At 42.7% G+C, this 15,350-nt stretch overlaps 1 protein-coding gene across 4 annotated transcripts in view; it reads left to right on the top strand.

The window, feature by feature from the left end:
* The window catches only part of ankrd44 (ankyrin repeat domain 44), a 77,039-nt gene that overhangs the window by 36,700 nt on the left and 24,989 nt on the right, over positions 1–15,350 (top strand). For 3 of the 4 annotated variants that reach the window (XM_057853526.1, XM_057853527.1, XM_057853529.1), the window contains 8 exons: positions 219–297; positions 436–550; positions 632–714; positions 1,339–1,447; positions 7,994–8,062; positions 8,391–8,531; positions 9,691–9,756; positions 9,863–9,974. In XM_057853526.1, the coding sequence (XP_057709509.1) occupies positions 219–297; positions 436–550; positions 632–714; positions 1,339–1,447; positions 7,994–8,062; positions 8,391–8,531; positions 9,691–9,756; positions 9,863–9,974 (774 nt within the window). The remainder of the gene's footprint in view (positions 1–218; positions 298–435; positions 551–631; positions 715–1,338; positions 1,448–7,993; positions 8,063–8,390; positions 8,532–9,690; positions 9,757–9,862; positions 9,975–15,350) is intronic. The other variant, XM_057853528.1, reaches the window with a different exon arrangement.

Here is a 15,350-nt window from a genome sequence, read left to right as displayed (position 1 = left end):
GAAGGCATTATATCTCTGCCACCCAGATCTCTAAAGAAGTGACTTTTATACCGACTAGTATTTAGATAGTCGATGAATCGATTAAAAATAGACATTGTTGACCTAAAATTTGTCCAAATCCAAATCTAGTCACAATTGTATAAAAATTATTTGTTATTATGTGTTTTTATTTAAAATACAGAAAGGGGAAAAACAGTAAGTATTGTTTCTTTCTGCAGAGTCGAGACGGGAAAAGTCCTCTCCACATGACGGCGGTGCATGGTCGCTTCACTCGCTCTCAGACTCTCATCCAGAATGGTGAGATGTCCAACTATTTTTTTTTTTTTTTGTGGAAAGTACAGAACTCATTTTTATCCAGATCATGATATAGCAGGGGTGCTCACAATGACGAACCACAAAGTGCATACTTTGATCTTGGTTAACATTGTGTGTCAGGTGGTGAGATCGACTGCGTGGACAAGGACGGCAACACTCCGCTGCATGTTGCCGCTCGCTACGGCCACGAGCTCCTCATCAACACGCTTATCACCAGCGGAGCCGACTGCACCAGGTATTGTGTCGCCAATGCTTTCAAATAACGACATGTGTGCTGCGGTGATATGTCCCTCACTGACGTCTGTCGGCTTGAAAGGCGAGGCGTCCATGGCATGTTCCCTCTGCACATGGCGGCGTTGAACGCTCACTCGGACTGCTGCCGCAAGCTGCTTTCCTCAGGTAACGTATCGTAATGTCTTCCTTCCTTCCTTGTTGTGGAGGGTTTTTGTTCCAAGTGTTTATGATTAAAATGAATATAAACAAAGGACAGACAGAAATGTACTGAAATGAAATTTTTACTTTTCAACATTGAGATGAAGAACAGGAGAACTTCTAATGTTCATTATTTCTATTCTTTAATCCCAAACAAAATGATGGTGTTTTTTGATGGGGTTTGAACAAAACCCAAAACATAAGTTTTCAGCTAATTTATTTTGAACTAAAAAAGTGAATTAATTCTTGGCTTTGGGATGAATTTAACTCATAAGATTGTGCCACTACTCCCTTAACCCATACAAGTTGCACATTTTGTCCTTTGAATTTTAGTTCCCTTAGAAATAGCGATGTGATAAAATTTTTGTGTGTTTTTGTACTTATTTGTGTGGTCCTGCACTTGAATGGCCAGCCAGCATCATGCACTCTCACCTAACCTGTTTCCACTTGTCTCACTAATAATGCCTGTCTCTCTTTGTCCCACCCCTTCCTGTCCCTCTCCTACCACTGCCTGTCCTTCTCTTTTTGTGACGGCTGCTGCTGTTTGTCTTCCCCGCGCGCTCCTCTGTCTCCCTGCGCCGCCCTCTTCAGGCCGGAGGTTTAGCATTATGTGTAACGACTCGGTCCTGTGTGCAGGCTTTCAGATCGACACCCCCGACAGTCAGGGGAGGACTTGCCTGCACGCCGCTGCTGCAGGAGGGTGAGCGCCGTGTTGCGAACTTGCCAAATTTTGTGTCTGAACAAGTTTGAGGAATGTTATCTTAAAAGAATGTAAAAACAATGCTACATTTTATTCTATGTAGCCTGTATGTGTACTGTATGTGTCAGAAATTCTTAGTCGTATATTGCAATGCATTTTGAAAAATAAAAAACAGCTTACAGGTAGCCCCAGGGTTACGAACGAGTTCTGTTCCTACACTGGCGAGGTAACTCAAATTTCTGCGTAAATCAGAGTAACCCTTTAAGTACCCCTAAATATCCCCTAAATCTCAAAATAACTATCCAAAAACATGTATTGTACGTCACTGTTCTCGTATTCAGCTGTTCATGACGTCAAAACTTGCAGAATGTAACTGAAATAAAAATTAAATCAGTTTCATCTTCCATAGACTACATGATCTATTGACCTGACACTTCGTCATTCTTTGCGTCACGCCTTATTATAGGGAGCCGAGCTTCATTTAGTGATAGATGAAGACGGCACACACTCATGTCGGATTTAAGCTTGGATTTTTGAAGAACTGCAAAAGCTTTACCGTATATAAACAGGATGGATTGTTTCAGGTTTCAGGAGTGATTTGTTCGAGGATTCAAGGTAAATATTATATTTTTCGTACCATGGATGCATTTTGAAACGTTGTGAAAAAAATTAATGGGAGAATGAGAACCGCTACGGCATTGGCGTAAGTCTTCGACATACTGTATATACGTAAAACAAAAGAATTGAGACAGTTTTACGTCCATATCTATAAAGAATTCAGTGATGTAAGCATTTATTAACAAGAATTTTGAACGGAAAAAGCCATTGTGGCAGCCCCCTTATCATAACAAAGAGTTAACAGACGAGCATCATTCTTTGACAGATTTAAGTGAATTCAAACTGCCCTTTTTTTTTTTTTGCTTTTAACCAAGAATTGAGACTGTTTTATGTTCATATCCATAAAGAATTCAGGGATTTAAGGATTTATTCACAAGAATTTCAACGTAAAAAGCTCTTTGCTGTGGACTTGTGGTAAGGCGGTGCCACAGTGAACTTAAAGACGAGCCAAGAATCGAAACTGTTTTACATCCGTATATACCAGTATAAAGAAGGGCGATCTCATACGCATTTTATATTTGTTTATTCAGATTTTATACTTGCAAGTCACTTTTGAGATTTTAACTTATCATGCACTGCAAAGGGAAATACTCCACGGCATAGTCCAATATTAATTTATACAGTGGAGCAAATAAGTAATTAATAATAATAATAATAAGTAATTAAGTAATTGTGCAAATTCTCCCACTTGAAAATATTAGAGAGGCCTGTATTTGTCAACATGGGTAAACCTCAACCATGAGAGACAGAATGTGGAAAAAAAAACAGAAAATCACATTGTTTGATTTTTAAATAATTTATTTGCAAATCATGGTGGAAAATAAGTGGTCAATACCAAAAGTTCCTCTCAATACTTTGTTATGTACCCTTTGTTGGCAATAACGGAGGCCAAACGTTTTCTCTATCTCTTCACAAGCTTTTCACACACTGTTGCTGGTATTTTGGCCCATTCCTCCATGCAGATCTCCTCTAGAGCAGTGATGTTTTGGGGTTGTCGTTGGGAAACATCTTTCAACTCACTCCACAGATTTTCTATGGGGTTGAGATCTGGAGACTGGCTAGGCCACTCCAGGACCTTAAAATGCTTCTTACAAAGCCACTCCTTTGTTGCCCTGGCTGCGTGTTTAGGATCATTGTCATGCTGAAAGACCCAGCCACGTCTCATCTTCAATGCCCTTGCTGATGGAAGGGGATTTTCACTCAAAATCTCTCGATACATGGCCCCATTCATTCTTTCCTTTACACAGATCAGTCGTCCTGGTCCCTTTGCAGAAAAAAAGCCCCAAAGCATGATGTTTCCACTCCCATGCTTCACAGTGGGTATGGTGCAATTGAGTATTCTTTCTCCTCCAAACACGAGAACCTGTGTTTCTACAAAAAAGTTCTATTTTGGTTTCATCTGACCATAACACATTCTCCCAGTCCTCTTCTGGATCATCCAAATGCTCTCTAGTGAACCGCAGACGGGCCTGGACGTGTACTGGCTTCAGCAGGGGGACACAACTGGCCGTGCAGGATTTGAGTCTCTGGCGGCGCATTGTGTTACTGATAGTAGCCTTTGTTACTGTGGTCCCAGCTCTCTGTAGGTCATTCACTAGGTCCCCCCGTGTGGTTCTGGGATTTTTGCTCCCCGTTCTTATCATTTTGATGCCACGGGGGGAGATCTTGCATGGAGCCCCAGCCCGAGGGAGATTATCAGTGGTCTTGTACAGTGGGGAGAACAAGTATTTGATACACTGCCGATTTTGCTGGTTTTCCCACTTGCAAGCCATGTAGAGGTCTGTAATTTGTATCATAAGTTTTCTTCAACTGTGAGGCACGGAATCTAATACAAAAATCCAGAAAATCACATTGTATAATTTTTAAATATTAAATTTGTATTGAACTGCATGAAATAAGTATTTGATACATTACCAACTAGTAAATATTTTGGCTCTTAGTTCTTTTTTAAGAACCCCTCCTGTTCTCCACTCATTACCGGAAGTAACTGCAACTGTTTGAACTCATTACCTGTATAAAAGACACCTGTTCACATGCTCAAACAAACAAACTCCAACCTCTCCACAATGGCCAAGACCAAAGAGCTGTGTAAGGACATCAGGGATAAAATAATAGACCTGCACAAGGCTGGGATGGGCTACAGGAAAATAAGCAAGCAGCTTAGTGAGAAGGTAACAACTGTTGGAGCGATTATTAGAAGTTCAAGTTGACGGTCAGTCTGCCTCGTTCTGGGCCTCCATGCAAGATCTCACCTTGTGGGGCATCACTGATCATGAGGAAGGTGAGGGATCAGCCCAGAACTACACGGCAGGACCTGGTCAATGACCTGAAGAGAGCTGGAACCACAGTCTCGAAGAAAACTATCGGAAACACATTACGCCGTAATGGATTAAAATCCTACAGCACACGCAAGGTCCCGCTGCTGAAGCCAGTGCATGTCCAGACACGTCTGAAGTTTGCCAATGACCATCTGGATGATCCAGAGGAGCAATGGGAGAAGGTCATGTGGTCGGATGAGACCAAAATTGAACTTTTTGGTCTAAACTCGGCTCATCGTGTTTGGAGGAAAAAGAAGGATGAGTACAACCCCAAAAACACCATCCCAACCGTGAAACATGGAGGATGAAACATCATTTTTTGGGGCTGCTTCTCTGCCAAGGGTACAGGATGACTGCACCGTATTGAGGGGAGGATGGATGGGGCTATGTATCGCCAGATCTTGGCTGACAACCTCCTTCCTTCAGTGAGAGCCCTGAAGATGGGTCCTGGCTGGGTCTTCCAGCATGACAACGACCCAAAGCACACAGCCAAGGCAACTAAAGAGTGGCTCCGTAAGAAGCATCTTAAGGTCCTGGAGTGGCCTAGCCAATCACCAGATCTGAACCCGATAGAAAATCTTTGAAGGCTCTAGAGAAGATCTGCATGGAGGAGTGGGCCAAAATTCCTGCTGCAGTGTGTGCAAACTTTGTCAGGAACTACAGGAAAAGTTTGGTATCTGTTATAGCAAACAACGGTTTCTGTACCAAATATTAAGTTAGATTTTTGTGATGTATCAAATACTTATTTAATGGAATTAAATGCAAATTTATTATTTAAAAATCATACAACGTGATTTTCTGGATTTTTGTGTATTAGATTCCATCCCTCACAGTTGAAGAGAACTTATGATACAAATTACAGACCTCTACATGCTTTGCAAGTGGGAAAACCAGCAAAATCGGCAGTGTATCAAATACTTGTTCTCCCCACTGTATGTCTTCCTTTTTCTAATAATTGCTCGCACAGTTGATTTCTTTACACCAAGCGAAGAGTGAAGAGTTACAAAAAACGTTTGGCCTCCGTTATTGCCAACAAAGCACATAACAAAGTATTGAGATGAACTTTTGGTATTGACCAAATACTTATTTTACACCATGATTTGCAAATAAATTCTTTAAAAATCAAACAATGTGATTCTGTTTTTTTCCCCCCCACATTCTGTCTCTCATGGTTGAGGTTTACCCATGTTGACAATAACAGGCCTCTCTAATCTTTTCAAGTAGGAGAACATGCACAATTGGTAGTTGACTAAATACTTATTTACCCCACTGTATGTAATATTCTATGAGCAATACTTACTCACCTGCAATATTCAAAGCCTTACCTGTCAAACTGCTGCTACTCACGATTATTTGCTCTGCCTCAACATAGGGCTTTCTCATACGCATTTTATATATGTTTATTTAGCTTTTATACTTGCGAGTCACTTTTGAGATTTTAACTTAATCATGCTCTGCAAAGGGAAATGCTCCACAATTTCATTGTATAACTGTATAATGACAATAAAGGGCTATTCTATTATATAAAAAGTTGTCATTGTATATGTATATTAGTCATCTATTTATATATTAGAAATGATTCTGCATGCTTTACTCAAGTATTAAATTTCTGATGTGAAAATTAAGTGCTTTATTAGCTGTTGAAAACATGGAGTAAATAACAGAAAAATTAGTTGGTATTTTGGGCAAAAACTTATATATGTTAAATATTGCTATTGGTCCTGAAAATATAGGTGATTATTTCTGCATTTGGTGATTTTTGTGCATCTAGTGTAAAATCTGAGAATTTTATAGCCATTTTTATTATATAAAAAATAGTTAATCAGGATTTTATTAGGGAACGACTTTTTTGATGCCGTTGCTCATACTCGTATATGGCTAAGGTAGGGAGGTGCCTGTTTTGGTTTTAGGTCGGTAGAAGCTTTGGTTTTGAAAATATTTGAATTTGAATTTTTGAAAATAGGCCCCCTACAAATCGGCCCCGTTTCCCGTGTCATGTCCATAGGTTATAAAGTCTATGCATCTTCAATAACGGCAATTCAAAGTTACATCTAAAGCTACCTGTTGATATAGCAATAACAATCCACACATGATTTGCATGTATCAGTTAGTGTCCACACATCATCAAAAACAATCGCATCAACTCGCCCCAAGTATTTGACCACAATTTACGACGCACAATAAATAGTGCAAAAGGAGTTAGCTACAGTGATCCCTCATTTTTCGCGGTTAATGGAGATGCTCTTGCTCGTGTGCCATTAGTACTACCAGCTCTACGCGTCCTGTGCCAAGATAAAAGCATGCATCACAAAACAAAAGTCAACATTAATAAAAAAAAAAAGAGAGAGAGAGAGACTCTGGCGTCGTAAAGTCAAAATCACTAAAAAATCAATGTCACTTTTTTTTTTCAATAAATTTCACAGTTTTAGGCAGGTTGTAAGTAACAATGAAGACAAAATGGATGACTATTTCCTTCCCAAAAAAATATTTTATTACAGCTTCCTGACTTAACTGTAGTCTACATCTGTAGTGTTTTAAGTACATAAAAGTTGTTAGGGTTTTTAATAATGGTTCTGACTATAAAACATAAAAAATTCTCAGTACACAAATCAAACAAAAGTCCTGTTCATTCAAATAAAAAAAAGAGCTGTTGATTGACATTTTTTTCTTGTTGGCAAAGCGCTGGTATAAATAGTGTCTCTTAGTAAAATAGTGACTCTTTCTTTAAACAAACGAAACAACAAAATCGAATAAGGAAGAGGCAGAGTGTAATGAATCTGTTGTCTTTATCAAACACTTATTGATAAATCCAATCCAATTTCAAGGCACACTCTTGTATGACAATTTACAGTTTGAATGGGAGTTTGTGTTGAAAGGAGAGACTAAGCCAGTGGTGGGCAAACTATTCCACACAGGGCCGTAGTGGGTGTGGGTTTTTGTTCAAACCCATCATAAGGACAGCCTTTCGCCAATCTAGTTTCTTACAAGTGCAATCACTTGATTTCAGTAGGTACTTCTTGGTTCTGCTGAAACCTCATTAGTTAAACAGTCTTTGCCGAATCTGTTGGAACAAAGACCAGGACCAACTGTGCGCCCTTAAGGACCGGTTTATGTACGTGGTTCCTTTATAAAAAGAAATGAGACAACTTTACTATCTAACAATAACACACTTATTTCACTGATTAGCATAATCTCTAACTAGCATCGCGCTCCATGCTAAGTAGTAACGTCTCATCAACAAAGAATACAAACAATACAATTTACTCACCTCTGACAGAGGCACGCTGGATCTAACGACACAAAAGACAGTCTACGGTAACTCTTGACACTTCATAACATTATTATTAATTCAGCAACTCAACCTGACTGTAGCAGTGAAATCTCTCTCTCTTGCTCTAATCACTGGTGCGCGCTGCCTCACATTGCACACAAACAAGGACCCAAAGAGGACTGCTCATAAATGCTGGCAAATATCGATTATCAAATTTGGCAACTAATTTATTAATCGATTAGTTGTTGCAGCCTTCCTTGACGAGAAGTCGAGAAAGTATAGTAAATGCTATCTTTGTTGCCTCATGCGACACTGGTGCTTCTGTTTTTATGTGTGCAGCAACATGGAGTGTGTCAAACTTCTCCTCACGAGCGGCGGCGACCACAACAGGAGGGACAACTGTGGCAGGTTGGATATGTTGCAACAACTGATATGTATTTAATGGACTATTTCAGATTGTTGAATATTACAGTACTTCCAGTGGAGACTCTGGCATTTGTTTGTTTCCCCACATACGAGGATACACCTAAAACATATTGGGTGATGTAGCATAAAAACGAACTTTGGGGAAAAGCCCTATAATAACCTGGGTTTGTATGCATGTCCAGTATGCATTTGGAGCTGTTATTTAGTTATTTGAATTTTGTAGTTTGGGCCTTGGACGATGTTTGTTTGCTGTAATGAGAGATGCCCTCCTAATTACTCCTCATATATCTATGTGTCTTGTCTTCCTTAGGACTTCGCTGCACTATGCCGCTGCCAGCCGCCACTATCAGTGTCTGGAGACGCTGGTCGCTTGCGGGACTGCCATCAATGCCACCGACAAGTGGGGGCGCTCCGCTCTGCACTACGCTGCGGCTTCAGATCTGGACAGAAGGTAATAGCGCAACTGGACATTTCGTGAGTTTTTCCTACACTGTCTCCTCATATCCAATAAACAGAAAAAGACCTGTAGGTGAGGGTCATTTTTATAGTAAAACAAATATTGCAGTGACCAAAATGATTTTGATTGTGTCCACAGCTAACATCAATCCAAATATAACAACAGACTGTAGTTTTTGCGTCTTGCACACTAGCAATTGGTGATAAAAGTACAACCAAGATGATATATTGTGCATCCTTTTTTTTTCCTGTCCTGATCAGCTGGTTTGACATGGAGAATGGGAATCGGAGTGTCTTTATGGTCTGAGGATATTTAATGTATCACATCGGAGTATGATATACTCCCGTTGTGATTATTCATTGTGTTTCGTTTATTAGGAGAAAGCAGCGAGCTGGAAGAGGTTATGGGGGGACAGAAAGGAAAATAGATGCGGAGAGACAGAGACAGAACAGGAGAGGAACAAACAACAAGAAATACATTGAACACCTACACTACCTATGAATACAGTGGTGCTAATTGTATTTTCCGTGGACACAAAATGGGGGTCCGAGGAGGAGGGGTGAGTCAAAAAGAGATGTGGTTAGGTGGGGTCGAGCGTATACAAATCAGCGATGTAAGGTGTAGAACCCAGTAATATGTTCATATCCTATCCTATGCTGTCTGATTGCTAATCCTGGCACCGACATTCCCTCGAGTTGAGTGTGTCTAATTTCACCCAGTCATGCATGAATCCCATCGGACGTGTGATAGTCCAGCAGACAAGTGGGAATACTCCGTGGGGGCCGCTCTAGGGCCACGCCCCCTCCCTAGCAAACTGGAGGATGAGCCAGCGCAGCCAATTTCTCCTCCTGCAGCTCCAGCAAGGGGGCCATCGCCATCACCCAGGGACCCAGGGTGGTCCTCCGGATCACCCGCACCCCCATTAACTAGCCTTCAGGGAAGGGATGAGGGGACGCGCCACTGCACCCCAAGCCCATGTCCACGACTGGCAGCCATTACCCAACACAATGATGGGATTGTGTGAGGAGAGTAGTGCAGTGTATCCATTAAAATAGAGTCCGGCTGAGTGCAATGGAATACATTGTGCATCCTTGTTGAATGAGTAAGTATTTTGCAGTGTATGTGTAACTAATATATGAAACATGTCTTTCAGGCGACGTGTCGCTCTGGAACCTGACAGTGAAGGAGTCCAGGCAGAGAGGGAGAAAGAGGCAGCGCTGTGAGTCCTGGCCCTTTTTTAAATGGATAGACAGTGATCCCGCCGCGATAAGTGAAAAACCGCGAAGTAGGTAATAGTAATCTGTTGCCGCCATTATGTTTTTCAGCTGTTTGGAGTTCCTGCTTCAGAGCGGGGCGACGGCCTCACTTAAAGACAAACAAGGATACAGTCCAGTTCACTATGCCGCCGCTTATGGACACAAACACTGCTTGGAGCTGGTCAGTACACACACCAACACATACTAGTCCTTCTCAAAAAATTAGCATATTGTGATAAAGTTCATACAGAGAAGCAGCACTGGACTTGCCTGGTATACCAGACTCACCGCTGTTCCAGCGATTGAGTCTGGCGACCGTTCGGCAGATCAAATTCCGAGGGCGGAGCAAGCCACAGCAAACACAGCGGAGTCGACCAATCAGCGACGGGCAGACGTGACGTTGTTAAAGCGACAAGTAATTAGCGTGAGCGGAGAATGGAAAAATTTATTCAACATGGCTAGCACGAGCCATGTTGACTGTTGTCAATGACTTGTTTCGATGTGTTTTTGGTAATTTAAAACTGGTTTTACCACGGATTGGAACATATTTTCGGCTCTCCTGTTCGCCATCTGTGTTGTTGTAGACACGACTTTCGGCGCGCAAGAGTGATGTTACTCGTTAAGAACACATCGCGCAAATAAACGAATCTGATTGGACCATTGATTTTGTACCCAGCTCGAGAGGCCGTTAATGGGCTGGGTCCCAGACTATTTCTCACAGTGTTTGAAAAATACAGGGAGAATAGTCTGGCTGTGCCAGGCAAGCACTGGACTGTTGCTCAGTGGTCCAAAGTACTTTTTTCAGATGAAAGCAAATTTTGCATGTCATTCGGAAATCAAGGTCCCAGAGTTTGGAGGGAGACTGGGGAGAAGGAAATGCCAAAATGCGTGAAGTCCAGTGTCAAGTACCCAGAGTCAGTGATGGTCTGGGTTGCCATGTCAGCTGCTGGTGTTGGTCTACTGTGTTTTATCAAGGGCAGGGTCAATGCAGGTAGCTATCAGGAGATTTTGGAACACTTCATGTTTCCATCTGCTGAAAAGCTTTATTGAGATGAAGATTTCATTTTTCAGCACGACCTGGCACCTGCTCACAGTGCCAAAACCACTGGTAAATGGTTTACTGACCATGGCATTACTGTGCTCAATTGGCCTGCCAACTCTCCTGACCTGAACCCCATGGAGAATCTGTGGGATATTGTGAAGAGGAAGTTGACAGACACCAGACCCAACATTGTAGATGAGCTTAAGGCCGCTATCGAAGCCTCTTGGGCCTCCATAACATCTCAGCAATGCCACAGTCTGATTGCCTCCATGCCACGCCGCATTGAAACAGTCATTTCTGCAAAAGGATTCCCGACCAAGTATTGAGTGCATAGCTGATATAATTAATTGAAGGTTGACTTTTTTGTATTAAAAAACACTTTTTTGTATTGGTCGGATGAAATATGCAGTTTTTTTCAGATAGGGACTTTTGGTTTTTCTTGACTTTTTGCCAAAATCATCAATATTAAAACAATAACGGTCCCTCCATCCCTCAAAACTGCTTCCATCACACCCACTCTAAAGAAACCCAACCTGGATCCCACCAATTTCAATAACCTCCGCCCCATCTCCAACCTACCTTTCATTTCCAAAATTCTTGAAAAAACCGTTGCATCCCAACTCCATAACCACCTAATTACCAATGCCATTTACGAGCACTTTCGATCCGGTTCCCGCCCCCTCCATAGCACCGAAACAGCCTTACTTAGAATTACAAACGACCTCCTCATAGCATCCGACTCCGGTTTATTATCAATTCTCGTCCTCCTCGACCTCACTGCCGCCTTCGACACAATTTCCCATACAATCCTTCTCGACCGACTCTCCTCCATTGGTATCACCCACACACCCTTTTCCTGGTTCACTTCCTACCTGTCCAACCGCACACAATTCGTCAAACTTGGCCCCCATTAATCCAGTTCCTTCCCGGTCTCTGCTGGCGTGCCCAGGGCTGTCCTGGGGCCGCTCCTCTTCATCATCTACATTCTCCCCCTCGGTTCTATCTTCCGCAAACACAACATTCACTTTCACTGTTACGCGGATGACACCCAGCTCTACATATCCTCAAAACCAACCACCTCCCTCCCACCTTCATCCCTCACCCTCTAATTAGATGACATTAACTCCTGGTTCTCCTCCAACTTCCTCCTAGTTAACAGCTCCAAAACAGAAGTCCTCCTAGTTGGAACCACCGCAACACTCTCTAATGTCCATAAGTTCTCTATTACCATCAACAATTTACCGATCTCTCCTTCGTCTCAGGTTAAGAGTCTAGGTGTCATCCTAGACAGCACACTTTCCTTCCGGTCACATATCAACAGCATCACAAGATCAGCCTATTTCCACTTTCGCAACATTTCTCACCTCCTCCCTTCTTTCACCCGCCATACCGCTTCCTTGCCTGGTACACCAGACTCACCGCTGTTCCAGCTATTGAGTCTGGCCACCATTCAGCGGATACTAGTGACGGGATCTGTCGTTCACTTGAGTAAACGAATCCATTCCGGATCGTTCAGTAAAAAGATTTGTTCAAACGAATCGTTCAACGAATCGTTCGCCCCCCTCATCTCCCTCCCCGCCCAAATGAATCGTTCGGTTAGTGAACGGGAAGTGACGTAGCCGAACGAATCACCAAAGACCGCTTCGCAGTATAACTGAACGGGAAGTGACATTCTTGGTCCCTCCCTCTCTCTTGCACACAGGCTCCTCATTGACCGCTCGTTGTAATTTCAGTAATGAGTGACAGGCAATATCATTCTGCTTTCACAGACAGCCTCGTCTCCCTCCCGCTGCTGCAAAAGCGACGGAGAACTTCCGCGTCGTCTGTCCTAGTTCTATGGGCTCAAAGTCATGGCTCGTGCTTGCATTTCGATTGAGGACACGGTTAAACATTTTCCTTTTGTGAGGGGAGCGGGGGGTTGGGGTCGGGGGCGCACGGACTTTCTTTAGCATGTTCTTGATCACATTTACAATGCTTGCTGGCACGAAAATAAAAATAAATCGAAAGTTTAATTTCAAAATATGGAACGACCAACACATCATATTTACCTCTCGCTCTGTTGTATTTTTGTTTTTATGCTCAGCACTATTATTTTTAGTTACTATTGTTAAAAGTACAAGTGTAAATAGCTAGTTGTCGAATGTGCTGCTCTGAAATAAAGACAATACTACATTTTGATATTTGCCAGTTTAATTGCAAATCAGTATTAAGATGATCGTATTGAATTTTTGCACTGGTATTAATAAATAAAATAATCCGGTCAACTCCCCTGTTGTCCCCGCATCTCAGATCGTCAAATGCTGACGAGAAATGATTGCTTGCTCTTTACGATGTCGCCTTTCTACCCTCATTAGTCTGTTAAGAAAAATGTAGACATATTGCGACATCTCCCGTGTCTGCGTGCGTTGTTTTGGGGCGCTTGAGTAGCGCATGATGGACGGATTGACATAATTTGTCAAACCAACCGACACGCTCTGACACGAAAAAAAAAAAAAAAAACACTCGGAAAAAATTGACATGTATATACAGTTTCATTGCAAATCAGTATTATGGTGATCGTATTGAATTTTTGCACTGGCATTAATAAATAAAATAATCCGGTCAGCTCCCCTGTCGTCCCCGCATCTCAGATCGTCAAATGCTGACAAGAAATAATTGTTTGCTCTTTACGATATCGCCTTTCTACTCTCATTAGTCTGTTAAGAAAAATGTAGATATATTGCGACATCTCCCGTGTCCATGTGCGTTATTTTGGGGCGCTTGAGTAGCACATGATGGACGGATTGACATAATTTGTCAAACCAACCAACACCTGACACGAAAAAAAAAAAAAAAAACACTTGGAAAAAATGGACATGTATATACCGTTTCATTGCAAATCAGTATTATGGTGATCATACTAAATATTTTTTTCTGTGCACATATGAGGTAAATATCGCTGCCATGAAGCCTCCTTATAGTGACAGTTCTTTGCCCCCTTCATTGCCGTCACACGACCGCAGCTCAGCTTTTGCTTGCCTCGTAGCTATCCGTGTTTTAAATTACTGTAAATTTGATAGTATGTGGTAATAGGTAGTCGCGAGTCTGTTGAGAAAAGTAGTACACTAAACCATGCTCGCTAGATTTGTGTGGTGTTTTTGTCTTTTTGAGCTGCATTTGATAGGCTCCACGTTAACAAATATGTGACAAAGTCCTTTCCTTTCATTTTTTGATTCGTTCACCGCATATTCATTACTGGAAAGTCAAGTTAGCAGCAAGCTAGGTCAGGAACCGGAGGACCGAGTCACTGAACGGGAAGTGACAAAACTCAGTCTTGCCCCCCTGCCTGCACGCTGGCTGCTCATTGGCCACACGTGGAAGTGGGTGACATACGCCCTGATTCTGTTTCCGGTCCCTCCCCTGCCCGCGATGAGGCTGGCGTCTGATTGGTCGTGTGCGATGTCAGAAGACGCTGCCGCTTGCTCAACGCCCTCCCACGCAGTGAACAAGCACCAACTTCATAGAACGAATCAGTGCAGATGGTGATTAGTTCGGTCTCGTTCACCCAAACAATTCGTTCAAAAAGAACGAATCGTTCGCGACCGATACAACACTAGCGGATACAATTTTCAGGGCGGAGCAAGCCACAGCAAACAGACAGCGGAGTGGACCAATCAGCGACGGGCAGACGTGACGTTAGTAAAACGACGAGGGCAGGACGAGGGACTTGCGCGCAGAAGTAAACATACGAGGAGAGCGGAGTTTATTCAACATTGCTAGCGCGAGACAGACTGTTGTCAATGACTCGTGTCGATGTGTTTTTGGTCATTTAAAACTGATTTTTCCGTGGATTGGAACATATTCTCGGCTCTCCTGTTCACCATCTGTGTTGTTGTGGAGACGACTTCCAACGCGCAAGAGTGACGTTGCTCGTTAAGAACACGTCACGCAAATAAACGAATCTGATTTGTCGATTGATTTTTGTACCTGCTCGAGAGGCCGTTAATGGGCTGGTACCCAGACTTTTCTCTCAGTGTTTGAAAAATACAGGGAGAACAGTCTGGCCGTGCCAGGCAAACCGCTTCCACCCTGGTCTGTAATCTAATAACCTCCCGGCTCGATTATTGCAACTCACTGCTCTTCGGTCTTCCTAACAAGTCCCTCCAGAAACTGCAGCTCCGCCAGAACTCAGCAGCACGCCTCATCACTCGAACCCCCGCAACACACCACATCACCCCCATCCTCCGTCAACTTCACTGACTTCCCGTCAAACAAAGAATCAACTACAAGATCCTCATCATCACCTTCAAAATACTCCATGCCCTGGCCCCTCCCTACCTTTGCGATCTTCTCCGTCTAAACAATCCAACCTGTTCACTTCGCTCTACCACTATTCTTCCCCTCTCCGTCCCCCGTGTCCTCCTCTCCACCTTTGGTTCCAGAGCTTTAAGTTATTGCGCCCCACAGCTCTGGAACTCCCTACCCCCCCATCTTCGCAGCATATCTACCCTATCACTTTTCAAATCTAGACTGAAA

The sequence above is a fragment of the Corythoichthys intestinalis genome, chromosome 12 (genome assembly GCF_030265065.1).
Source record: "Corythoichthys intestinalis isolate RoL2023-P3 chromosome 12, ASM3026506v1, whole genome shotgun sequence".
Lineage (NCBI taxonomy): Eukaryota > Metazoa > Chordata > Actinopteri > Syngnathiformes > Syngnathidae > Corythoichthys > Corythoichthys intestinalis.
This window is presented reverse-complemented; position numbering and strand designations above follow the sequence as displayed.